Source organism: Dysidea avara, chromosome 4 (assembly GCF_963678975.1).
Source record: "Dysidea avara chromosome 4, odDysAvar1.4, whole genome shotgun sequence".
In the NCBI taxonomy this organism is placed as follows: Eukaryota; Metazoa; Porifera; class Demospongiae; order Dictyoceratida; family Dysideidae; genus Dysidea; species Dysidea avara.
This window is the reverse complement of record NC_089275.1, coordinates 44,769,941-44,794,746: the sequence shown is the minus strand read 5'-3', so window position 1 is coordinate 44,794,746 and position 24,806 is coordinate 44,769,941. Positions and strand designations below refer to the sequence as shown.

General features: G+C 39.1%; 5 protein-coding genes across 11 annotated transcripts in view; 3 read left to right on the top strand and 2 right to left on the bottom strand.

The window, feature by feature from the left end:
• Positions 1-5,921, bottom strand: part of LOC136252334 (beta-1,3-N-acetylglucosaminyltransferase lunatic fringe-like) — a 20,883-nt gene extending 14,962 nt beyond the window's left edge. The window contains exons 1-2 of one of the 3 annotated variants that reach the window (XM_066044754.1): positions 5,776-5,918; positions 5,365-5,724 (exon numbers count right to left, since the gene is read on the bottom strand). In XM_066044754.1, coding sequence (XP_065900826.1) covers positions 5,365-5,724; positions 5,776-5,883 — 468 coding nt within the window. In that variant the 5' untranslated portion in view covers positions 5,884-5,918. Of the gene's footprint in view, positions 1-5,364 lie in introns of all 3 variants that reach the window. The other 2 variants (XM_066044752.1, XM_066044755.1) reach the window with 2 other exon arrangements.
• LOC136252333 (zinc finger MYM-type protein 1-like) lies at positions 1,404-3,787 on the top strand. Its single transcript, XM_066044751.1, has one exon. The coding sequence runs from the start codon at positions 1,462-1,464 to the stop codon at positions 3,457-3,459; it is 1,998 nt and encodes a 665-aa protein (XP_065900823.1). The 5' UTR covers positions 1,404-1,461; the 3' UTR covers positions 3,460-3,787.
• Positions 5,911-8,766, top strand: LOC136252335 (uncharacterized). The gene is made up of 3 exons (XM_066044756.1): positions 5,911-6,424; positions 6,478-6,595; positions 6,663-8,766. Exons 1-3 carry the CDS (start codon positions 5,913-5,915, stop codon positions 7,038-7,040), a joined length of 1,008 nt encoding a protein of 335 aa, XP_065900828.1. The 5' UTR covers positions 5,911-5,912; the 3' UTR covers positions 7,041-8,766.
• Positions 8,689-12,060, bottom strand: LOC136253896 (uncharacterized). Its single transcript, XM_066046555.1, has 5 exons — positions 12,053-12,060; positions 11,456-11,922; positions 11,087-11,383; positions 10,013-11,023; positions 8,689-8,729 (listed from the first exon to the last, which is right to left on the bottom strand). Exons 1-5 carry the CDS (start codon positions 12,058-12,060, stop codon positions 8,689-8,691), a joined length of 1,824 nt encoding a protein of 607 aa, XP_065902627.1.
• LOC136252332 (uncharacterized) lies at positions 8,903-24,806 on the top strand. Of its 5 annotated transcripts, none has more exons than XM_066044747.1 (12): positions 13,427-13,645; positions 14,833-14,898; positions 14,947-15,058; positions 15,111-16,939; positions 16,994-17,098; positions 17,148-17,436; positions 17,488-17,911; positions 18,257-18,981; positions 21,216-22,323; positions 22,385-22,456; positions 23,721-23,969; positions 24,022-24,806. In XM_066044747.1, exons 1-7 carry the CDS (start codon positions 13,592-13,594, stop codon positions 17,697-17,699), a joined length of 2,667 nt encoding a protein of 888 aa, XP_065900819.1. In that variant the 5' UTR covers positions 13,427-13,591; the 3' UTR covers positions 17,700-17,911; positions 18,257-18,981; positions 21,216-22,323; positions 22,385-22,456; positions 23,721-23,969; positions 24,022-24,806. The 5 variants fall into 5 exon arrangements, with proteins under 5 accessions (XP_065900822.1, XP_065900819.1, XP_065900820.1 ...); XM_066044748.1 differs by having other exon boundaries at positions 17,488-18,614; positions 18,667-18,981; XM_066044749.1 differs by having other exon boundaries at positions 17,488-18,981; positions 24,022-24,086; positions 24,136-24,806.

Sequence of the window (24,806 nt, the reverse complement as noted above, 5' to 3'; positions counted from 1 at the left end):
TTATATGGTTTAATGTAAATAGACTGAATTGTTACTTAAATTTACTGCTGAAGCATCATTTTTTTGCTGCAGTTGTTGTTTGAATTGTTGCATGCTGTATGTTTTTTGTTGCTGCTACTCATATAGTTGTATAATTGTATATAGTCAAGGGCTCAGCATTGCGTTTTCAGTGCTCCAATCCGCTTAATGATAACATGTCAATAATGCCACTCAGCACAAGGTAAACTGTACAAAAAGTTAAGAAGGCAGTGGTGCTAGCTATTTAATGGAATCTTACACAAGGTTGTATGAAACTTTATGGATCTTAGAAATTGTAGCTAAATAAGAAAGCAGCCTATATGAGATTGTAAGATAAATATAGACCCCTGCTATAAATAAATTAAGCAAAAACCAAAGGACTGCCATTTTTGCTATGTTCATTCCTACTGTGTTATAGCGATTCCAGGAGAATTTCAAAATTAATGGAAATAATTTTTATTTAGCATAGCCTTGTGTAGCACTCCCTGAGGATCTCATAAACACTTAGTTTTTAAAAATCCATTATAGGATGGTGGAGTTATAAACAATTTTGTCCTTTAAAATAGGCAAAATTTTCTCCGTATCTTTCCATTGAAAAAAGCTCCAAAAATGGCACAATTAAATAAATGCTTATAACTGAGCTTTGCAATAACATTTTGAACTTCTGTTTTCTGTTATAAATGCCTTAATACATGGACCACAGTGTAACCTTACTTGTAAGACCCTCTGAATAAAGGTCACCTCCATAGAAAGCCACTAAATAGTTGCATGCAAAGCAAGGAGTTGTACTGTTGATTTATAGCTGCTTATATTAACAGGGGCGTAGGAACAGGGGGGGCCACAGGGGCCAGGGCCCCCCTAGTCTGTGGCCATGCATATAGAGAACAGGCCAGGTATTATTCAGTTGCCAGCAGGAGCCATTTTACAGTAATACATCACGTGATATAACCATACCTACTTGCGCTGATGTATTGTCTTCCCTGACTGACGATATTGATTGGAGACACCGAGGGAGACACTGAGTGAAAGCATGCCCAGTTTATTTGAAATAATTGTAGAGGCGCTAAAATGCTGTGAAATATGTTAAAACTCACGTGGTGCTAGCACATGGTGACACGTGTTAGATAATTATCGAAGAGCTGTTTTATGTCTCGGCAGAAAACCTTAAACGAATTGTTTTGTACCACTAACAGAGGCTCACAGAATTCGGTTGTTAGTGAAGGAGCTTCTAAAGGAGGCTCCTCAAGCGGTACTAGCGGAGGTGGATCTGAAAATCCGCCTTGTTTTAGCCATAACAGTGTGCGTAATGATGGATCTGTGAGCGTGAATCTGATGGAGGTAGCTGAATCAGAGCAACCTCACTCGTTTGAACCAGAGAGCTCAAGTCAAAGTTTGAGTGAAGCTGTATTGTTGAATTACCATCAACTTGATCAAGTTAGGGATATGCCATCACTTACTGCTACCACTAGTAGTCCATCATCGTCATCCATTGCTAGTCCATGCGAGTGTCAGTGCTGTACTAACTTTAACATTCCTTACCATCCTTCAGCAGTTGATAGCTCTAAAAGACAACAGTTATACTCTGGCAAAGAACATGGCAAGCAGAAATCTCATTCAAGAACGATTCAAAGTAGTTGGTATGAAGCACATCCTTGGATCACTGTGTGTACATCTGAATATAAGGTATATTGTGCAACTTGTAGAGCAGCTAATGAGCAGTGCTTGCTGAACTCCATACATGCAAAGTCAACTTTTATTCGTCAAGGTTTTAACAATTGGAAGAAAGCTCTCGAAAAGTTTCGTGAGCATGAATGCAGTAACATGCATAGGGAGGCTGTTGAAAAGCTTACAGCCAAGGCCAAAGGAGTTAGAATTGATGCCCTATGTGATACTCAGCTAAGGAAAGATCAAGAGTACCATAGAAAAATGTTTATGAAGCTACTGCAAGCAATCCAATACCTTTCACGTCAAGGACTGCCCTTACGTGGTCACAGAGAGGATGCAGAATCATTTAGTGGTAACCTCTATCAATTACTACTACCACAGGCAAAAGATTGTCCAGAAATGATCTCTTGGCTCAATCGGAGGGAGTACATATCACCAGAAATTGTTAACGAGATTATCACATTAATGAGCAAATCTGTTCTGAGGAACATTTTAGCTGATGTTAGCAAATCATTATGGTACTCTGTAATTGTAGATGAGGCCACAGACGTTTCTCACAATGAGCAAATGTCAATGTCCCTTAGGTGGACAGATGACAATTATGAAACACATGAAAGTAATGTTGGCCTTGTTCAGTTACCTGATACTAAAGCCCAAACAATCTTTTCAGCAGTAAAAGATACTTTAATCTCTACATGTTCGCTTTCAATCAATCAATGCCGAGGTCAGGCTTATGATGGTGCATCCAATATGAGTGGCATCAATAATGGAGTGCAAGCTCTATTTAAAGCAGAAGTTGAGCAAGCGTTGTACGTTCATTGCCTTGCTCACAGTTTGAATCTTTGCTTAAAGGATGTAACAAAGACTTGTGACATGATAAGAGATGTTTTAAACTTTATTTATGAGTTAACACAACTGATCAAAATGTCCCCTAAAAGATTAACATTGTTTGAAAGTCTAAGAAAGGAAGTAACTGTTAATACTGGTGAACTGACACCACATCTTCGAATGTTGTGTCCAACTAGATGGACTGTAAGACACTCATCGATTTTCAGTATATTGAAAAATTACAGCACTATCCAGAGTGCTTTAGATGAGATTAGTAAAGGTCATGATGAGTATGCTGCAAAAGCTAATGGAATGGCATCAAAGATGGACAATTTTGATACTTTTTTTGGTCTAAAACTTGCATATCTCATATTTTCTGCTGCAGAACAGGTATCAATAAATATTCAAGCAAAGGATGTCACTGTACAAGAGGCAGTTCGTGGTGCTCAACTTCTCATAACGCATTTAAATTCCATGAGAAATGAAGCAAGGTTTAATAGTTTTTACAGTGAAGTGATGCGTGAGAGTGTCAATTTAACAGCAGAACCGACCCTTCCACGTCAAAGAAAAAGGCCTAGAAGAATTGATGATGGTGCGAGTTCCCACATTTATGAAACTCCAAAAGACAGACACCGTCGCATGTATTTTGAAGTAGCTGAAGCAACTGCTGGTGAAGTTGAAAGAAGGTTTATTCAAAAGGATCTAGGAATTGTAAATGAAATTGAATCGATTCTTATTGAATTTTCTAATGGTAATACAGAAAAGAGTATCTCTCCAGATTTAGAGATGTATTTGAAGAATGATTTTGCATTTGAAAACTTGAAGACCCAACTGTCAATGCTACCAGATGCAATTAAAACAAGTTGTTTAGGCATAAAAAGGGTAACCAATGTGAGAACAATAGCAAGTGTAATGAATGAGAGTTCAATATACAAGGGCATGCTATGAGAGGTTGATAAACTTTTAAAATTGTATCTAACATTTCCAGTGACAACTTCTACTGCTGAACGCTCCTTTTCTTCCCTCAGACATGTGAAAACTTATCTCAGAAGTACTATGACAAGTTCCAGATTAAATAATTTGTTCCTATTATATATCCACAGAGACATTACAGATTCACTTGACTTGTGTAACTTAGCTAAGGACTTTGCATCTGCAAACAAACGTAGAATGTATTATTTTGGAAGGTTTTAATAATATTGTGTTGTGATTATATAGCTAAGTATTTTTATAGCTATAGCTATATATGTACATCTTATTTATGTACTTTTCTAATATAGGAAGTTAATTCAAAACATGCATGTTCACATCATTAACATGGTATACATCATTGCTATCAGACTCTTTATTTAACCATGCCTGTAATCCGAAATAATGGTTAAATTTGCTTCCAGATTCAGCCTTATAACACTTGTTTTTCAAAAATTTCCTGGGGGGGGCATGCCCCCAGACCCCCCCTAGAAGGAGAGCATGCTTTGCATGCTCTGAGTGCGCTTCGCGCACTATGCATGTTCCCACAAGTACATAACTTCACCCTCCCCTCTTATACCAGTACATGCATGGGCCCCCCTCATATTTTTTGCCTTGCTACGCCCCTGTTATATATATGATTATTTGTACAGCTCCTTGATAGCTACCAAAATGGTGCATCAAAGAGATGAGCCGGTGGTGCAAATTTGCTGACTTTTAGCATAGTAATATTGAAAACTACATTGACAATAATGCTTACCTTGGTGTAACTAACATGTGCTGGGTCATTTCTTGCAAAAAGAACATAACATTGTGGTGGCTATATTGCAAAATAATCTTATAATTGGCATAAAACTCCACAAAAACAAATTTGTAGCAGGAAACTAACTGCACCATCGTATTCCTTGCCCCCAGAAATCCTAGAAATGACCCAATTGTTTGATTTATCGCTCATATGGCAGTGAAATGATTGTGCCAACTCTCGAATGGAAGATTCGCGGAGAAAATTTTATGAAAACTTTACGGAATTTTGGAATCGCTACTGTATATTGGCTGTTTTCTAAAAGGTAATAGTTAGACTTCAGACCACAGGGGTCAAAGTGCTGCTTGTAACCACTAAATTTTGTCGTTGCCATACGTAGATTATACTAGGAAATTTACTATACATTTTCAGTGTGTAAGTGATTGACAAATTCCTAGGGAAGTTGTTGTGCTAAACAACAAGCACTTACATCTCGTGCGTCCTCTGGGTCTTCAAAATAAACAAATCCAAAACCACAAGATATAGACGGCCATTTGGCCGTCTCAAGCTCCTGGGCCCTCTATAATTACAGAGGTTGCCATATATGTACTCTGATAAATCTCAGTCAGGACCATGATAATGTAGTGAATGGCTATCTTGAGATGACCGACCATCTCAGTTGAGAGGTTGCACCATATAGTTAATCTTATGCACCTATCAATGTTAAGTCCCTCTCACTCCAGTATGGACAATTGTTAGGCTTTAGGAAGGGAGTTGAAAATGTACCCGCCAAGAGTGGGAAGGTGAACAAGAGGTGATACTTGTGGCATGTGATAAAAACGAAGCTCTGTGTCAAATTCCTTCTTCATAATTGTGGGGATTTGACCTAACAATTTATCCCCAGGTTGGAGAATTTGAATTTCTATCAGAGATTGAATCTCCACCCTCCCTGTACTGGCCTGGGGGGGGGGACATTAACATTGCCCAGGCAAAATGATCCCGCAAGAACTTTAAGCAAGATCTTGCAAGAGAATCCGGTCATTTCTTGCAGGAACTTGCAGGACTCCTGCGGGATCTTGCAGGATCATAACTAAAGTTGTGCATTCACAGAGACTAGCATGTAAATTTAGCAATGTACTTACCATATTCTTGTTTACAACTTGAAACCAAGTTGGTATCAAAGCAGGTAATCTATCTTTGAAATACTTAGTAGTGGTTTTAATAGAAAAATATATGTTTTTATCCCATCTGACATCTACATTTTCCAGGAGTTTACCATTAACATGAGTGGAGTTTATTTGAATGACAGAACTCAATACTGATGGTTTGATTTGAGGTTTAGTTAACTTGACTTGATTAGTAGGGGACTCGGAGTTATTAGTTTCCTTGTCAGATTTAGCGGGCTGTTGACCCGCACTACTATCACTTTTAGTCTTGTTTACATAAGTCCGATTGCTTGTAGAAGAATAGTTTCGGCTGATAAATTCAACCTGTTCTGTTTCCTTGCCGGAAGATTCTTGGTTAATCATATAAAACGTTGGCAGGGAATTCACCTGCCGGGTATACAGGTAGAAGCAGACTGACGTGATGGATACCACAACACAAAGAGTGAGTATTCCACGTAAACATCTCTGCCCGCCGGTGTCTAAACCTCGAGTCATTTGTGACGTGATTGGGCACTATATAGACTATGTGCGATCTAGGGCGTGGCACTTATTACATCATTAAAAAATCACGTGAAAAACGCATCCGCCATTTTTTGAGGGCAAAAGCGAATGTTGAAATTATGACTTCTGAGTATTTTAAATCGTTAGATTATTTAGCACAAAGACGCTATGTTGAAAAGCTCACAATACGTGATGAAGTACTACCTGATCCATACTCTATTGGCGAGGAATCGTGGACGGATGATATGACACAGTGGCCAGATCTGGTGTATGGTGATTTATATTCATATTTAATCGAAACCAAAGGGCCTTATACCAAGGAAAAGTTGAAAGCCCACAAGTCTCTGGACGCGTACAACTATTTTTGCAACGGTCATGTCCGCACTGTCTACTGCTATGGGCATGGGAATCATGTCATCCTAAAAGCTTTGGTGAACCCCAGTCAAAAGACTCCAGATCAAGCCCATAAGGCCTGGGTCATATTGCAGAAGGCTGATGCTGAAGTTATAACAGCACATTGTACTTGCAAAGCCGGGTAAGTTCTACATGGTAGTACAGATATATTGTCATTCTTGGTTTAATATGTAGCCTGGGTGAAGTGTGCAGTCACATAGCGGCAATACTTTTCAAGGTTGAAACTGCTGTTCGATTGGGTCTTACTAAGCCATCGTGCACCTCCACAAGCTGTAACTGGTATAAAGAAAATGTGAGTTATCATACTGCTGTATTTACGAATTAGGTAATAGTGTTTATAAATTTTTATCTTTCTACAGATAAATCCTGCTGAAGTCAGAAATATTAATTTTGTAAAGCCTAAACACAGTTCTGAAAGAAAACAGACTTGCAGTGAGTTTACTTCTTCAGCTAAAAAGCAGCAAAGAAATTTGTCACAAATACCACCAGAAACACTCTACAGTGCAATCAATAATTGTTTGCCCCATGCTTCTGTCTTTACTATTGTTCGAAAACCTGATGACGATTCTCAGCTATCCAAAGTGACATCGAGTGTTGGTACACCAATTGTAGATTCTGTAACTGACTCAGGAATGATATCCTCAAGTGTTGATTCATCAATTGTCACAACACCCCTGATGGAATCATCAGTGAGTCCTGATACATCAATGGCCGTTCCACATGGATCCTCACCCTAGACAATTCTCTAGCTGTCTCCACTTCCCTCTGTGAGAGTTGGGGTTTTCCCTTTGTGAAAGGAGGAATTGCTAGTGAAGCACCACGAAGAGCTAAAGGTTCGGTTATATCAAAACCTCTATCAGCTAAAACCAAGTCACCGTGCATCAGCTTGTCCAAAAACCCACTGTGTGCAGTAATGTGTTTGTCACTGGCACATCCTCCCCAACACTTAGAAACAAAGATAATTGCACCCGTGGGGCTAATAGCAATTAGAAACTTCACAGTGTTATGACTTTTGTAATTAGAATATGTCTCGGCTCTTGCTGCTAATGAAGATGGGCGTTGAATAAAGATTTCTGAACAATCAATAATACATGTTGTACGGGCATACTTTGGCTTAGAACAGTCAGGGATAGTGGTCCGGATCATTCCTCTTTCTGGCCATTTTACTAGAGGCTTTAGCTGAAAAGCCATTGTATCAATCCACTGATGAAAAATTTTAGACACTCTGGTTGGTTACATCAATTCTGAATCGATAAGCTAGATCCTGATTCGTTGTTGCCCGTCTCAGTTTCATCAAGACCATCAGAAGCTGGTCACTATGACTTATTCCTCTGTGCTCGTAAGGAGGTAAAACAGTAGAAAGCAAAGCAAGTAGTGTGGTAAATGCAGAATATGATGGCAAACCAGAATAAAAATAAGTTTGTTCATCATCATCGTTCATTCGGAGAGAGGGGCTGAGTAATACAGATGCAGTCTGCAGCTTTTCTTTCACCATTTCAGTTAACTCTTTTTGTTCATCTAGACATTTTTCCAGTGACACCTTTTTATCATTAAGTGCATCAATAACGTGATGTCGTTGCTGAATAATCTGCTGCTGCTTATGAATGATCATTACAAGTGAAGGTATGTATCCCTTAAGACATTCTTCTGCTAGATGTGAAAGCGTTCGGGGCTGATGTAACACAGAAGAATCGTCAGGACCATCACAATGCTGCTAATGGTCAATCTCCATGGTCTCAACAGCAGTACTTAAAATTTCATTATCCATTGTTCCAGTGCTATCAGTTATATCATTTCCTGTCGACATCAACTCCTCGGCATTTTCAACTTGTGGCACCTGATCACGAGTAGTAGTTGATTTGCACTTTCGTGATGCCTTACGTGTACTTGAGCGTGTACTTGATGCATAGCCCCTTCTCCTGTTCTGCAATCTATGACTTCTAGACAACTTATCTTTATCTGCTTCTTCATTTCTCTCTTTAAATGAGAATATTGACGGAACATAGTCAGGATCCCATTTCAACCTGCAAGGTCTTCCTGTAAAATACAGAAAAACTTCAGTAGTGGTTGTAGTGCATTCACAAAATATTACACTTAACCAAGCAGCATTCTGATTATTTACAGTATAACTATTACACACTTTCATCCCGTGTCTACCTGAAATGAAATGCCTTCCACAGACCCGAGAATGCTGAGTTGGTTCCCAAGCTTCACGGTGAATAGCTTGTATCCACTGTCTTCTTCGCACCAGATTCTTAGGGAAGGTGTACAATGTAACTTTTCCCGCTTTACAACGATTTCGGCACTCAACAGCACAGCAACTCGACGGCATCACTTGTTACTTTTGCCCTCAAAAAATGGTGGATGCGTTTTTCACGTGATTTTTTAATGATGTAATAAGTGCCACGCCCTAGATCGCACATAGTCTATACAAGGTCACTCCAAGTAGATTCATATGGTGTGCCATTTGTTTCAAAATTATGCACTGGCAATGGTGATAATATCAATTCGGTTTGATTGCAAACCGAGTCGGTCCTAAAATAAATCGACTCGGTTTTGATTGTAAACCGAGTCGATCCTAAAATAAATCGACTTTTTTTTTTTTTTTTTTTTTTTACCCGGGCTTGATGGACTGCCCTTGCCTACCACCCCCAGCACATAAATGGCCTGTGCTGGACAAACCGGGACTTTCTTAGTCCACGGCAAACTGAGACTCTGCCCGAATCAGCTCCACAATTGGGGGAGTCTTAACATAGTGACCGATGGATGAGCGGGCTCCGCGGATGCATTGTATGGAGGACCGCAAGAGAGAAAAAGATAGACAGCACCTTAACCACCCCATGACAACAGAGTAATCATCGCCCCACTTGTTTGAAAGTTGATGAGCCAAGCGTTGATAAAAAAACAGAAGCCTCATGAGCCAGACCACCAGAGGCAGACATTACCAGGGGGGTAAAAGAGGCATGCTCCTCCTCACGAATTCTCTGAGCATACGCACGTTTCTTAATGTTCTCGTGCCTCCGATAACAGGAGGCCAGTGATGAGGACGCATTAGAAGCAGCCAGAGGGTTGAACACCCGCACATCCACAAAACATCTTTCACTTCTTCCACCCCAAAAACCATTCATGGCGATGTCAAGACGGGCACCATCTTGGATATTGGCAGAAGCAGGGTAGTCCTGCTGTGAAACCGGCTGGAGCTCTGGTTCAACAGCTACCTGAGAGCATACTTCAGTCAACAGGGTAGCAGTTAGATCTCTGATCTCATTGTGTCGGATAGAAGGTAAGCCACCCTTGGGACAGGATAAAGCATGCTCCACTGAAAAGGAAGTCCCACATGCACAGTGAGCAGGAGTCCGCTGAGGAGACCACCCATAACGTAGTGCCACGGCATCGTGAAACGCGGACTTATGCAGTGCAAAGCCATGTTCCTGTAGGGGCCGGGTGGTAAGCCAGTTGGAGGCCCCTTTGGCTGAGGCTAGATCTAAAGCACGTTGAGAGGAGGGATCTAAGTGGGTACGCAAACTGGAAGATCTATCCGAATAGTTGGAAGATTTGGAATTGCGGATTGCGGACTTGCGAGATAGCTGTTCTGTTTTAACAATAGCCGAATTGATACCCCGGTCCAGAATGAATTGTGAAAGAGGCTCAGCAATGTGACACGAGGCTGAATACTCCTCAGCTGCAATAAGAGTTGGGTTTATGATACCCAAACCACCATATCGAGGTGGAAGGGCAAATAATTTACGGATTGTGTCATTTGGTGGAGAGCAACCCATCAAAGTAGGGATAAGTACCAGCCGGATGTTGTCCTCAAGGGGTTGTAAAGCCTCTGATATGTTTGGAGTAGTGCGACAAAGGTAGAGCCAATGGCTTGACAAGCCATGAGTGAGAGCGGAATAAGCAGCATGCGGCTGAACTTGTGCGAACTTGGCAAGCCGTGTAATCTCTGCTGACCAACCAACAACCTTGTCCCTCACAAATTCCTGGACATAAGCGTTTGAACCAATGGCAGCCCCAAGGTAGGGACGGCCCGCGGAAGTAATTTGAACATCAGTATCTGAAAACAGAGTAGTAGCAATTGAATGGAACCTTTCCTTAGAAACTAACCAAGTTTTAGGAGCATTCACAAAATAGCCAAAAGCAGGTCCCTTAATACGGAGCTGGTTCCACCAGATGAGCAAGTCCTGTATACTGCCACAAGCACAAGCATCATCAGCATACCAGACCTGGTCCACTGTCCCATGAAGTTGATTGATTAAAGGCACTGTAGCAAGGGCATACATAGGCATAGCTAGTGGGTCTCCCTGTGTAGTACCCTCCTCTGATAAAATAACCTCCCCAGAAACAAGCAAAGAGGCTGGAGACCTATAAATATTGATCAGAATAGTGGAAAGTGGCGGGCACAGTTGTCTGATGTTGTGTAGAGCCACCAAACGGTTCAGCGAGTTAAAGGCATTGGAGGCGTCCACCAGCAACACAGCCTCAGTGCTTCCTTCCTCAAAAACCTTTCGGACAGCATGAACCGCAGCCTCCGCCCCAGAAAGTTGCCCCGCACAAAGTTGGTGTGAACCAGCTGCCTCCTGAATGTCATCCCGCAGGATGACCAGCACAGCCTTAGCAACAATACGTCTCATAACCTCGCACACACCAATAGGCCGCACCCCAGGATTTTTATCCAAAGCAATGAGGCGACACACCAAAAAAGGCGAGAGCAAATCTGGGGAGAGGAAAACAGTACATAAACGACGAGCAAATGAGGACATTGCAACACACAATTCACCTGAAGCAGAGTGGAATGAGGTACAAAGTCGACGCCAACCACGAGCGTCGATCCCAGAGGGTCCAGCCGCACCAGATGTTCGCAAAGCAGCAGACCTGATAACAGCAGCATTAAGAGAAGAGAATATAACAGGGTGTACGGATGGTGGGTCAGCCCAATGCTGTAGAAGACACTTAGGATCCAAAGGCTGAGCTGGAGGATGTTTAGCCCGCAGAACATCGCGAACACAATGGCCGGGAGAAGCAGAATCAGCTATCTCATCCAAGTTTAGAACTCCACCACGTTGGTAACCTGAGACTAATCGTAAAGCAGCCTTGGTTTTACCCTCAAACATTAGCTTAGAAAAGTTACGTACAAGTTGTGGCTCACTTAGTTTTGGTAAATGGCTCTTGAGACGACCCTGTATAGCTCCTCCCTCAGTAACCAGTTCAAGTAGATTCCCATCCTTCCACTGTTTCAGCCGCTGCTCCAATAGGAGAGTGTGATCCTTGTCCTTAGATGTGCGGCTTGGCTTCTGGAGCAGTAATATACAAACCACAACAATTGCCTTAAGGGCGACAGATTCCAGGGAAGAACCCTCACCTACAGCACGAAACAAACGAGCCAGTTCAAGTACAAAAGCCTTACCAGCTGAACCCCGTGGAACTGCAAAACTGTTCTTCTTCCAATGTATCACTTCCAAATAAACTTTATCCAATTCTGAGATAAAACAGCTTCCATCAAGATCCCCCCACTGAAAGTTAGGCTGAACTACAGGTTGAAAATCAGGTAGGTCAACACCTGACGAATTGTTCAATAGAATGTCGTTGGAGTTGTTAGAAGAAATCGACTTGGTTCTGAAGAAAACCGACTCGATTTTAAGGTTAGAACCGTACCGACTCGATTCTGAAACTAAAACCGACTCGATTTTCAAGTAAAGAGCCTTGGTTAAAACCGACTCGATTTTAGTCAAAATCGACTGTTTGCAAATTCATGCAAATATTTAAATCGCGAATTTTGTCAATGTAATAATTTTGTAGGTTTAAATATTTTAAGGCTAAAATGTTTGCGAAATCAGCGAAAATTTTTCCCCCTCGAAATATTTAGGCTATACGGTGTTATGTCGCCCACTCTACTATTAGGCTGGCCTCAATTCACTAAGAGTCAATTGTCCTGTAGCTGGAGCCGTTTTGTCTGATTGCACTGATGCGTATGTTGATAAAGAACAAGAGTCGTCACGGTGATGTCGGGATCAGGGTCAGACAAAGATGCATCAGATAATGAGGCAAGTTGTGCTTTTACCTATAGCCTTTTTGCTCATGCAGTCTCGCCTAGCCACTAGTCGGACCGTTTTTTCTCCCTCTTTTGCCATTGGGTAGGGAAGAAAAGGTCCCAACCAAAAGAAAACGTGGAGGAAAAAGTGGTACGCTGGCTGTGTCGGTGAGACTATAACTGTTAGTCTGTCCGTGACCTGGTACATAGACGTTCGTGTGGTAAAGTCAGTGCCGCCAGCAAGGCAAAAACACCGGCCTGGATAATTTTTTGCTCAACTTGAAGAAACTTACGGCCGGCTAATACTATAGCTATACATTAGTGCCGGGATGAATGCATGAGATCAATATGTCATGGTGCTTACTGTAATGTTTATTTACCGCGTAGCTAACTGGGGATGTGAAATCTAGCTCACTGCCATAGCATAACTGAAATACCAAGCATTGTTTTCTGCAGTGTCAGCTATGCAACTGCCTCCTGTTTACTCTAGCTGTGATAAGACATCAAAATGCATTCATGACTTGTTTCATTTATTACCTGGTTCAGTTGTTCAAATATTTACTTTCATTCTCTCCTGTGCACTCAGCTAAGCTACAGAATTTTTGTTTCTTTACAGATGGTAGTAGAAAGCTATGCTAGAGATCTTAGTTGTACATGTAGCTACCACCTTCTTATCATTTAGTTAATGGGTCAAGAATGAAAAAATGATCTGGCTGCACAAGACCGGGCTTTTCTTACAATTAGGAGTGAAATGAGGTTTTGAACATTCATTGATATTGTTCTTTTTTGTTTGGATTGTGGTATTGTACCTGGATCTAGTAAACATCTAGTACACTTTATTTGTACATATTTTTCTTAGCAATAAAGCTATTAGTTGGCTATCAGCTTCTTTTAGCTACATCATCAAATCTACATTGTTCTGTTCATAGTAGCTATTATTTTTGAAGCATTGCCATGATTGCTATGTGCACAATGGTCCATTCAACAAAGCCTTGCTTTTTTTATCCCAGGATTCTTGTAAACTTTGCTATGCACATGAAGAATAATATGATGCATTATACAACCAAGTACTAAATAATAAGAAATCCAGTTAAAATTACATCACAAGTAATGAATTAATGTATGCAGAAACTGCAAAGCGTATGGAAATGCACTTTGAACAAAGGCACAAACATATTGCTTACTCATTTTCGTGCTGATGACTAAAACAGCCATGTTATTTCATATGATGCACACTACAAGCAGGTAGTTAAGATGGCCATCCCGTGCCAGCTGCACAAGGCAAGAAGAGGAAGAAGATTAATAGTGGTATGTTTGTTTGTATTGTTTACTTGTATTATATATTTTTTATCCTTACACCTGGCTTGCTTGGCTTGGCTATCTATAAATGCATTGTAAACAGTAGAGATGTACCGATCTAGTATTGGATCAGTACCAATCTCAACAATTTGAGCAAAATCGGTAGAACCAATTTTCTGTTGAAGCTAAAGTATAGTGTCGTTTCTTTGCCTGGTGCCCATTGAAACTACAAGAAGCCATATAACTATATGCGGGTTAGCTGTTTTACTTACCCTTGAACTTACCAGAGGTTCTTGGCAGAAAACAATGGATAGTGCTACATCATATCAGAACACTAAACTATTAGAATCTCTGCTACAACAGCCTACAAACCATTTCAAGAAAGTCTTGTAGGAGCATGCATTAAAATATTTGTGGGTGCTGTCACTGCTGATTGTCTGGGTGGTGTAATTGAGGCCACACCACCATTGGTATTGACTCCAATAACACTGCTGTGATCATAGCTAACAATTGACCAATTAGCTTAGTCTGAGATTATAAAATGCTATATGTACAAGATCAATCAATGATAACTGATACAATATTAGTAGATCAGTATTAAATTTCCTAGATTGGATCGGTATTGGTAAAGCTCAGAAAAGTTGAATTGGTACTTCTATAGTAAACAGCATGGTATGTTTTAATGTTTGTTTATTTGCGTTATAACTTTGCCTTTACCTGGCTTACTAGGCTCTCGCTGGCTTGGCTTGGCTGTCTTACTTTATCAGGCTCACCTGGCTTGCATACTTTCAACTACTAAAGTATTTTGTATCTTCTACAAGTTATATGTATGCGTATAGTGTGTACCCATCACTGCACATGTGCCTTTGCCATACCAGTGATGAACCCCATTTAGCCACCAGTGACCTGTAGTTGATACTGTGCTGTATATTGGCTACATAGCTGAATAATTTCCTTCTTCGGTGATGTTGCCAATGATGTGTTGCTGCATACAATACTTCAATAATGTATATTTCTCTCATGTATGTTTTTTACCATTATTCATCTCTTGTTTCACTACTTTTCATCACTTCGATCCCTACATATAGCATACAGCTACACCTGTGGGGAGATTCCTACTTAATCAGTACTACCGCACTGTTTGATATGCTAACATAGTGCTAACATAGTGCTTTTATGCATAATGTGAACTGTAGATGGAGTCTGTATTGAGAGATCTAAACTTTTCAGATGAAGTAGTGGAAAGATTCAAGGAAGAAAAGGTTGTTAGGTAGCCAATATTGTGATGTTGTTAATGTATTATTGTAAAGGTTTTTGTTTCCACCATTCCACTGCTAATGGATTCCGACTTCAGTGAACTTGGAATCAAAACTATGGGACAATGGGCAATGCTTAAGAAACGTTGTCGTGACATTTCACAAGGTAATGTACTAGCTGTATGTGCTAAATTTGTTATGGTTCAAGTGCATCATAGGTAAAAAGGTCGCGTCTGAAGTCCGGCGAATAATGGGACCTGCTATTCCTTCAACATCATATAGTTTACCAATGCATTCTATAACGAATTTTGGAACTCCACAGCTGCCACGGAGATCAAAGCAGAAAGGAAAGTATTCAGCAACTGCCTACAATAGGAGTAAAAAAAAGTCCGTTTCATTTCAGAAAAAGCTTTATGTCTTTGGTTACATGGGTGAAGACCCACCTAAAAAGTTTACCAGGTGTGACAAGGACATTTACTTAAGTGGTTTGTTACCATCTCTCTCAACTAATGCCACAGAGAAAGAGGTGCGAGAGGAAATATGTGCATTGATTCATAGCAGTTCAGGGTCTATTTCTATATCAGTAAAGCCTACAGATTTTGAGTTCATTAATATGTGTGGAAAGCAAGCTTCAGTTGTTTATTGCAAAGAAGGGTTCCATTGGGATGGAGGAGCTGTTAAAGAACTCAGTGGATCCGGAGGAGTCTATGTTCGCTTAACAAAAAATATAAGTACAGAAACCAGTTCAAGTGATGAAGAATTGCCCGAAGGTCCGTTCCAATGTTATCATACCAGTAGTAGCAATAATCAGTCTCATGGCAGTCGCAGTAATGTTAGTAGATTGGTAACATGCTCTAGTCTTAGCTGTGGTGAAGACTTGTCCCACAGCGTTGAAATCATTGGTGGTAGTTTATCCAGATCTGGACCATCTCACATTAAAGAGAATATAGGCAGTTCATCTGGTAGTAGATCATGTCATGGTAGGCCATGTCGTGAGATTGATGATTTGCACCTTAGTGCAGATTTGCGTAGTGTGGCTCATGACATGCCTCATGAGAGTAGTGATGATAGTTTGGCTTCTCAAAGAGATAACAGCGGTAGATGGTTGGTTGATGATGCTGGCAACGATAGTAACTTGTTGCCGTTGAGCACTCTCAGTAGTGGAATACCTGGTGGTAGTGGTTTAGGTAACACAGGTAGCACAAATACCTTGTCTCGTAATGACTCAATGACCTATGGTATTCATAGCAGCAGCCAGTTCAGAAATGATGGAGATAGTACCATGGATGTTTCTCATAGTACCAGCAGTATGGATGGTTGTCAACCAGCACCATATGTTATTAATCTTGTGGCAGGTGAAAACAGTGACTGTGTCACTCCCAGGGAGGTGGATCGCTATACTGTTAGTTCTCCTGTCACCTCATCTTCTACAGACATAGCGAACCTACAAGAGATATTTCCAGATAAGTCTTTAGGCCTCTTGAAGTTTGTGCTTGAGCTTTGCTCGTGTTCGTTTTTACAAGCTGTTGAGTTTCTGACTTCAGTGACTTCATTTTCATCACTGCGAAGTCTGGCAGCAGAGTCTCTAATTACTACTCCTTTAGATGAAAGCCCTCGCATTCGCTTGGATGATGAAGATGAGTATGAAGACTGGCTGACTGCTGCATTGGCCTTCTATAAATACAGTAAGTTTGACAAGCATGCGGCTGTAAGAATCACCATTCATGGCCAACCAGGAGTTGATACAGGAGGTGTCCGTAGACAGTTCTTTTCGATTGTGTTCACACAGTTAGTAAAACCATCAACTACTAGTCTGTTTGAAGGGGAACCATGTAGGCTTCGCCCAGCATACAAAGCCACATCATTGTCATCGGGATTACTACGTACCGTAGGTACAATGGTTGCCCATAGCATCCTCTTAGATGGTCAAGGATTTCCATTCTTAGCAGAGTATTGCTATCATTACCTAACTGGCAATGAAGACCTTGCTATCACAGCCATAACTAGTGAAGATGTAAGCATGGGAATAAAAGATATTCTTCAAAAGGTTTGATTAATAAAACTCTACTTTATTATTATTTGTATTGTTCCATCTATATAGTTAGAGAATGTAGAAACTGAAGATGAACTGCTGGCTCTTAGGCGTGAAGAACGAGAAGAGCTCTGCATTATGATGGAAAAGAGTGGATGTGACCTTCCATTGACAGTATGTGTTATTTGTGCTTTCTTAACTTTACTCTGTTGTATACATATAGGTTGGTAACAAGAAGTGCATTTCTGAGTGCATCATTCTTTATGATGCTTTATATAAGAGAAAGATTTATCTAGATGCTTTTGCAAGTGGCTTGGAGGTGTTAGGAATGCAATTGATGATTATGTATTTTCCTGATCAGTTCAAGGCAGCATTTGTCTTCAGTGAAAGCCTTACAGGAGATGCTGTTATAGCTAAACTGAAGCCAGTGCCGAAAATAACAAGAATGAGTGTAGATGAATATCGTATTTGGTGCTATTTGCTGTCATTCCTTCATGAAGCTACTGAAGAAGGTAAATCCATTGTATTTTACATCAGGGTGTAAATGATATATACCTTTATAGATCTCAAGGCATATGTTCGTTACGTGACAGGCTCTCCAAACCTGATCGACACCATTCATGTAAAGTTTGTGTCATATGAAGGTGCAGAGGCTATTTCCAGCAGCACCTGTCATCAGAGGTTGACTCTTTCTACAAATATTCAAGATGATGAGGAAGAATTTTGTTCTGCTATGAAAGCAGTTGTCCATGATCTGACCTTTACCATGCCGTAGTTTTATTATTACTGACAGTGACTTCTTTTAGTTGTTTTAGATTAACTTGTGATTCTAGGCCAACGTGTACTTTTTAAAATATGCTGGTGGCTGACAGTGACTTCTTTTAGTTGTCTTAGTTTAACTTTTGATTCTAGGCCAATGTGCACCTTTTTAAATATGCTGGTGGCTGGACCACAACAACCATGATTATAATACATAACATTTCAGTGGTATGATAACATCTGTCTGTAATTTCAGTAAAGTGGGTGGGTAAAACATGGATAATGTATATATGTATACATGGATAATGTATACATGTATATATGGAATTTGTTGTGCAGCATTTGTGCTAAATGCAGCCATTGTGTGTGTGTTCTATAGAATAAAACCTACAGTTAAGCTGTACTCTGTATGCATTTTATCTTACTTCAGCTGGATGCTTTACTGCATGTACTGTTGGTTTATGTGTAAGGGGTATAACTTACTGTAATGATACTGTATGATCACTATCATGACATAATTTATTGTTTTGTACTCTAAAATGTTATACTTCACTAATGCATGTTCACTATTAGGAATCAAAACCTACTTTCTGAAATAAATGAAAGTGTTAGCACTTTGAAGACAGCTGAAGATATTGATCTTAGCAAGGAAGACTCATTTTTACTTGTTTACCAAACTAAGAAGCAGAAAGAATGGTTAGAATGTTATGGTAACGTAATTACTTGCATGGATGGAGTTTATAAAACTCTGAGATATGGTGTTACTTCCTTGTTGTCAAGACATCAATTGGAATAAGTAGAGTTGTTGGCACTATTATTCTCCAATATGAAACAGAGGAGCTTATTGCTGAAGGGCTTAAGATTATTAAGCAATGGAACCCACGGTGGAGTCCAAAATTCTTCATGACTGATAAGAGCTCACAAGAATTAGGTATGGTTTCACTAACATGGCTAATTGTCTTTGAGTTGGAACTGTTCTATAGGTGCTATTGGTGTGGTACAACCAAAGTGTTTTAGATTGGTGTGTGACTTTCATAGTTTGCAGGCAGTGGAAAGATGGATAAACAAATCATCAAATGGTGTGAAGTTTGAAGATAAGGCAACAGTTAAATCATCATTTAGAACCTTGTTATATGCTACTTCAATAAATTTTATGCAGCATACTGTGTTATAAACTTTATTGTCACACAGATGAGAAATTTGAAGAGATGTTAACACAGATTCAAACATCTAGCTGGTACAAAGAAAACTTGCCATTACAAGAATACTTGATAAACCAGTGGCTGAACTGCAAACCTGTAAGTATTTATTATCACTCTTTAATAGGCAGATAATTACTGTTACCAGTAGATAACGAAAGACTTTTAAATGTTTACCAGTATAATTATTTATATTTGGGCAGAGCTCAGTTAATATGACCTGCTGATTGGTTGAAAATAATCTGACTTGTTTGCATATTGTCTTTTTTTTCATCGGAATGCATTGGGTAACACATGAATGTGGTACAAAAAAACAAATTTAACTTATAACGGCATTTGTGTTCATGGAGAGTATCTTTGGGTGGGCGAGATCAAAGAAAGTTTACTTTATATTTCAAAAAGTACACTTTAGGGCAAAAAGTACTTTATAGCCCACAAAGTGTGCTTTATGTTATAGTTAAAGTACCACCAGACATGTGTACGGAAAATACAGTACAAGGGGGTGTGTTGAGAGTCTAATACAGCATGAGGTGAAGCTGAGTGCTGCATTTGCCTCAAGATCCCGAGTGCTATATTTTTTGTACACACAAGCATAGGCAGTGCTTTAAGTGGTATATTGTATCCCTGGACTAGGAGCAGCCAGTTTCCTCCCTTATCCTAACAGCTTTCTTCTGTTAGGTTAGCTAGGCCAAGTCACTAGCAAAACCAATGACCAAGCACTTTTTTTCCAATGTGCTATGATCCTTACTCTAGTTGAAAATTCTATTTCTTTGCGTACCGCTGGCTTGTTTGTAGTGCTGGGCAATATCACAATATTATCGTATATTGGGATATTTACCTCTGATTTCGTCTTCAAATTGCAATATCGTCATATCATATTTTAGTAGTTTTCTGTATTTAGTGTAATTCTACATATTTACACATATTTATTCAATTCTTAGATGGAATTGCCCTCCAAGTTATATCCAAAAAAGTGCTTGTTATGAAAATATTCTTGCTATACCACTTAAGGATGGATATCATGATATTTAGTAGTATCATGATGTTTCAGGTGGTGATATATCGCTTGTAGGAAATTGTGATATCGCCCAGCTCTACTTGTTTGTTAACTTTTTTTGTAAAATAAAATTATTATGACTGGTGAACTCACACATACCACATCAAAATAAAGAAATAGTGCCCCTATCAATTATCATCTGAAAAACAAAGTATTCATCTGAAAAATGAAGTATCCATTATGCTTTGTTGTCAGCTATGTTTGTTATACAGCATTACTGTACGAATCAAGGACTGTTCAAAAAGCACCACTGCAATTAAAGTAACCACTATAAAAATATATGGATAATTTTCATTGCGAAGGAAAGCTACATGTATCATGCACTAGCTACCGCCAAGTTGACACCTTTTTCCATCAGCAAAGATGAAATGAGACACAAAGGAGGACACTGGTAAGTCCATGAAGAATGCATTGTATGAATTAGTGATGTGCGATATGTGACATATATCGAAATATCGTGATAATTTTTTTTATATCGTGTTATGATATAGAATCTTTATATCGTGATATAAGCCGAAGTGTATAGATTTTAGTTATAATTAGAGAAAAATGTACCCAAGATGTCATTGTACACTGTAATATTTTTGATATAAGAGCTTGTAATGTTGTATGCTAGTGATGTACCGTGTTGTATTGTACTTCTAGTAGGTTAGTGCTACAAGTGTCATCGGTGTAAGTACACAAGCTGAGTGATGAGTTTGTATATCGTGATATACATCGTACCGTGATAATTGTGTGCAATAATCATGATAGGAAAATATCCTATATCGCACATCACTAGTACGAATTACGATATACCAAAAGGCATGTGTCCGACTAAAGCGTTGTCAAACAGTGAAAAAATCAAGCACTGCTATCGAGTTACGCTTGTCTGAAGGCATCAGTCAGTTACTACATAAGTCAGCAAGTCACTAGAAAATTCTGTTTAAACAATTTCATAGCAACTGTTGAAAGTGTTTTTGGAAGGCTAAGTTTTAACCTAACCTGCTTCATCGTCATCAGGAAAAAGCGAGGCTGGTTTTTGGGTGATGTCTTATCATGGGCCACGCCCAATCTTCTGTGGTCAGTACTATCGTACTGTATAATATCACTTCTTTTTACAATTGGCAATTAAGGTTGCTATGTCCAGCTTTACTTGCCTTTTTTTTTTTTTTACTACAACTTTAACAGGCCAGTATATTCATAGTAGAAAAATGTAAACTGGTTGTGTTTTGTTTATAGCTACTGTAATTGTTTTATTTGATTTGTGCCATCATTGCTATATTTTATACTGTAGCTGTGGAGTCATGTTTATAGGCAGGTGTACCATGCAAATATCAATACTGATAATTTTGTGGAATCATTTAACAATGTTCTTAAAAACCATTACTTGACTTTACGGCATGACAAATCAATTTTTTCACTAACTAAAATTTTGCTGCATTGCATTTTTCCTGACCAAGAAAGAGAGTATGCTGTTCTTACAGCCAAGCAATCATCCTTGCACAGAGTACCAAGAAATGATATCCCAGAGTTTCTGAAGAATCGTCCTTTTAATGTACAGACTTCATGCATTGCCAACATGGAGAGATCCAAAAAAGTGCCAGCTGACTCTATATCAGCAATACATGCAAAAGACGGCATATACGAAGTTAAATCTTCAAGTGGGAGCTCAGTGTATGATGTCAACATCACTGATGGTACTTGTTCATGTCCATATTTTCTTAAACAAAACCTCCCGTGCAAACACATTTTTAGCATTTTTGAACACACGAACTGGTCATGGAAAAATCTACCAATATCCCTAACAGAAAGTCCTCATATGATATTAGAAGAAACCTTTTTAAAGGTCAACCAGTCTGAGTCAAACAGTGTAATTGATGCAACTGTCTGTGCTGGTAAAGTGGACGACCATACTGACACAGGAGATCATAATATTAACCAAGAAGTTGACTATGATGGCAACCATGCTGATCCTGATGCAGTTCATAGTACAATACCCTCATATCATCCATCTGGAAAAACTCTACTAAGCATGCAGAAAAAAATCAGAGACAATTTAGCAAAGTGTAGTGCTGCCGTATTCATGATTGACGATATCAGTGTATTGAAAGAAATTGACGACAAGGTAAACCACATTCACACTGAGCTGTTGCAAACTGCATCTACTAATCTGAGTTCAGAACAAATCCCAGTCATGAAGTGCCTAATGGCTGATGAAGCAATGAATACAAGCAAAGAATTCACTTAATTTCACGAGCTAATCAACTGACAAAGAAATATAGGACAATGCGTGTGAAAAGAAAATCTAATGTCTCTACATGCCCTTTACCCTTAAAGCAACTTAAAGTAAAAGAAGACCCATTAAATAAGGCAAGCAGAAGATCAGATAAAGAACAGTTTAGGTAAGCCTGTAGGTTACATCTTCACATTTTATGTACGTGTCTACATATGTACGTATTATAGGCATTGATGTTGACAATGATCTGGATATGATCTGTAATGTCAAGAAGGAAACAAATGGGAGCAGTAAATTTGGTTAGTTATAATAGGGCATACTAGTATTGAAATTTTCCTCCATTACCACCTCTTGTGATAGAATCCCTAAAGCTTCTATCTTTTAATATAGATTTTTTAACCTTGTACATGGTCTCAGTTGTTTAAAAGGTGTAGTGGCTTCAGTGACTATTCTACTGACTGACTAACTAACTTAGGTTATGGTAGCATGTTATGACTTCCCGTTAGGCTGTGCACACTATCTCCACATTTATCAACCATATTTTCTGTAGTAACTGGATTGACTGTAGAGGCGCTGCTCGTATTGTTCTTCACTTGTAATGCTAAGGATAATATAGAAGCATAAAGGCCACTTCATTTCTCAGTAATTGAATATTAGGGCATGCATTCAGATGCAAAATTAATTTTGTGGCATGTTTATAGTGCCATTCTTTCTTTGATGTAGAATGCATGGGATCACAGTCATACCAAAAAAGTTAATAAACAAGTAAATGTAAATTAAAATTAGGAAATTTTGAATTCAATCAGGACATAAAAATAGTGAAACAATGAGGTTGTCTGATTACAGTACATTAAAATTATAATTTAGTCACCCCTTCTGCTTACAAATTATTACAGATGGCTGCAAGTTCGAGGCTGCCCAGGTCCAGTGATGGATTTTTTCTCCTTTCTCTACCTTTTCAAACACACTTTATGTACCAACTGTAACCAGGCTGTAGGACCAGGTGTCCTACAGACCTTCAACACTTGTGCCGTAAAGCCTTAACACATAAATTTTTAAAAATTAGATTGCATCTGTAGCTACATATACACTATTGGGTTTACCTCACCAATACCACCAAGGTGCTATGAAGGTATTGTGAGGCTGTTGCCATTTTGTGATAATGTGTAAATCTCCAGGGTCCTTTTTGTATATCGTACAATCATGTCTTAAATTGTTCACACCAATGACATTTGATGCTCCGGTTGACTGCTTGATATTCACAAAAAATAACTGTGAAGATTGTCCATCACTTTAAATAGCTGGCCTTCCACAGTTGTTTTGTCCTTCAGTGCCAGTCCCACATTGACATGCAACCACCATTGGTTCATAATACCAAAGTAGGGATTTCACTGGTACCCTACTTCAATCAATATAACAGTTAAGATTTTTGCTATAGCATAGCCGATTTGCACGAATTACATGAAGGTCACCTGTTTATTTCCAAACAATACCTCAGGTTATCCTGTATTGATTTTGTTATTGTTGTTTTGATAATAATTGTATCAATATACAAATTCACAGGAAAGAGAAAACGGTGTGGTGAATGTCAGAATTGTAAAGCAGCTGATTGTGGAAAGTGCCGTTTTTGCCTGGACAAAAGGAAATTTGGGAGACCAGAACGTCTTAAAAAGTGTTGTATTCAGAGACGGTGTAAATTTATTACCTCCAGAAGCCCTTACAATAGTGATGAAAAACAGAACGTGATTCAAAAGAGTAAACCACATGCTATTGAAGCACTTGCATCTATTGAAAATAAAATAGAAAATCTTCGTAAGTTGTAAGGTCTATATGTGCATACTGTATTTAAATTATTTTTCTGTAGGGAATAAAGCATTCCTGGCAACAAAGCAGGAGAAGTTTTCACTATCTAAAGATGAGATCATGAAGGCGTTTTACTATAAAGTTTCAACATTGTTTTGATTTACTAAATTTATAGGCTGTTTATACTGGTTCGATGTTCACAAAATGTGGAAACTTTCCTGACGATCCAATTCCACCCAGATATTTGTCATCAGCAAACATATCTAATATTACCAGAAAATTGCTAACAGAAGGAAAGATGATAAAAATTGTGTTGCCAGATGGAAACTGCTTTTTTAGAAGTGTAGCAGTGTATGTACATGGAGATGAAGATTATCATATGAATGTACGAAAAAAATTATGCTCTCATATCACTGCAAATCAAGATGTGTACAGCACCCTTTTGTTCAATAATTCCATGGCTCGTCACTTGAAACATATGGCCAAACCTGGCACTTGGGCAACTCAAGTTGAACTACAAGCTGCTGCTGATTTTTATGGGACTGATTTGTATGTTTTGACAGAAAAACCCAGCAAAACAGATTATCACTGGATATGTTATGCAGCATCTACTAACCCAAGTTTCAAAGAAAATTATTCAGAAAAAATTTTACCTATATGCAATTGGCTCATAGCTCTTCTGTTCATTTTGACGTGATAATAGAGTTAAAAAGTAAAGAAGTGCCTACGGTACGACCTGTGCTGCAAGGAAAAGTGTACCAACATGTTGAAGTACTATAAGTATACAATGTAGCTTGCTAACAAAAGTATCAATATATATAGTTATGATTGATGTGTCATGATAAA

Coding starts and splice junctions, on each gene's coding strand:
- LOC136253896 (XM_066046555.1), bottom strand. Junction 11,024..11,086: donor CTCATTCCACTCTGCTTCAG/GTGAATTGTGTG, acceptor TCCTCTCCCCAG/ATTTGCTCTCGCCTTTTTTG. Junction 8,730..10,012: donor ACCTCGATATGGTGGTTTGG/GTATCATAAACC, acceptor GACCTTGTATAG/ACTATGTGCGATCTAGGGCG.
- LOC136252335 (XM_066044756.1), top strand. CDS start 5,913: ATGTGCGATCTAGGGCGTGGCACTTATTACATCATTAAAAAATCACGT. Junction 6,425..6,477: donor CATTGTACTTGCAAAGCCGG/GTAAGTTCTACA, acceptor TTTAATATGTAG/CCTGGGTGAAGTGTGCAGTC. Junction 6,596..6,662: donor GTAACTGGTATAAAGAAAAT/GTGAGTTATCAT, acceptor ATCTTTCTACAG/ATAAATCCTGCTGAAGTCAG.
- LOC136252333 (XM_066044751.1), top strand. CDS start 1,462: ATGCCATCACTTACTGCTACCACTAGTAGTCCATCATCGTCATCCATT.
- LOC136252332 (XM_066044747.1), top strand. CDS start 13,592: ATGGCCATCCCGTGCCAGCTGCACAAGGCAAGAAGAGGAAGAAGATTA. Junction 14,899..14,946: donor AAAGATTCAAGGAAGAAAAG/GTTGTTAGGTAG, acceptor ATTATTGTAAAG/GTTTTTGTTTCCACCATTCC. Junction 17,099..17,147: donor GATGTGACCTTCCATTGACA/GTATGTGTTATT, acceptor GTATACATATAG/GTTGGTAACAAGAAGTGCAT.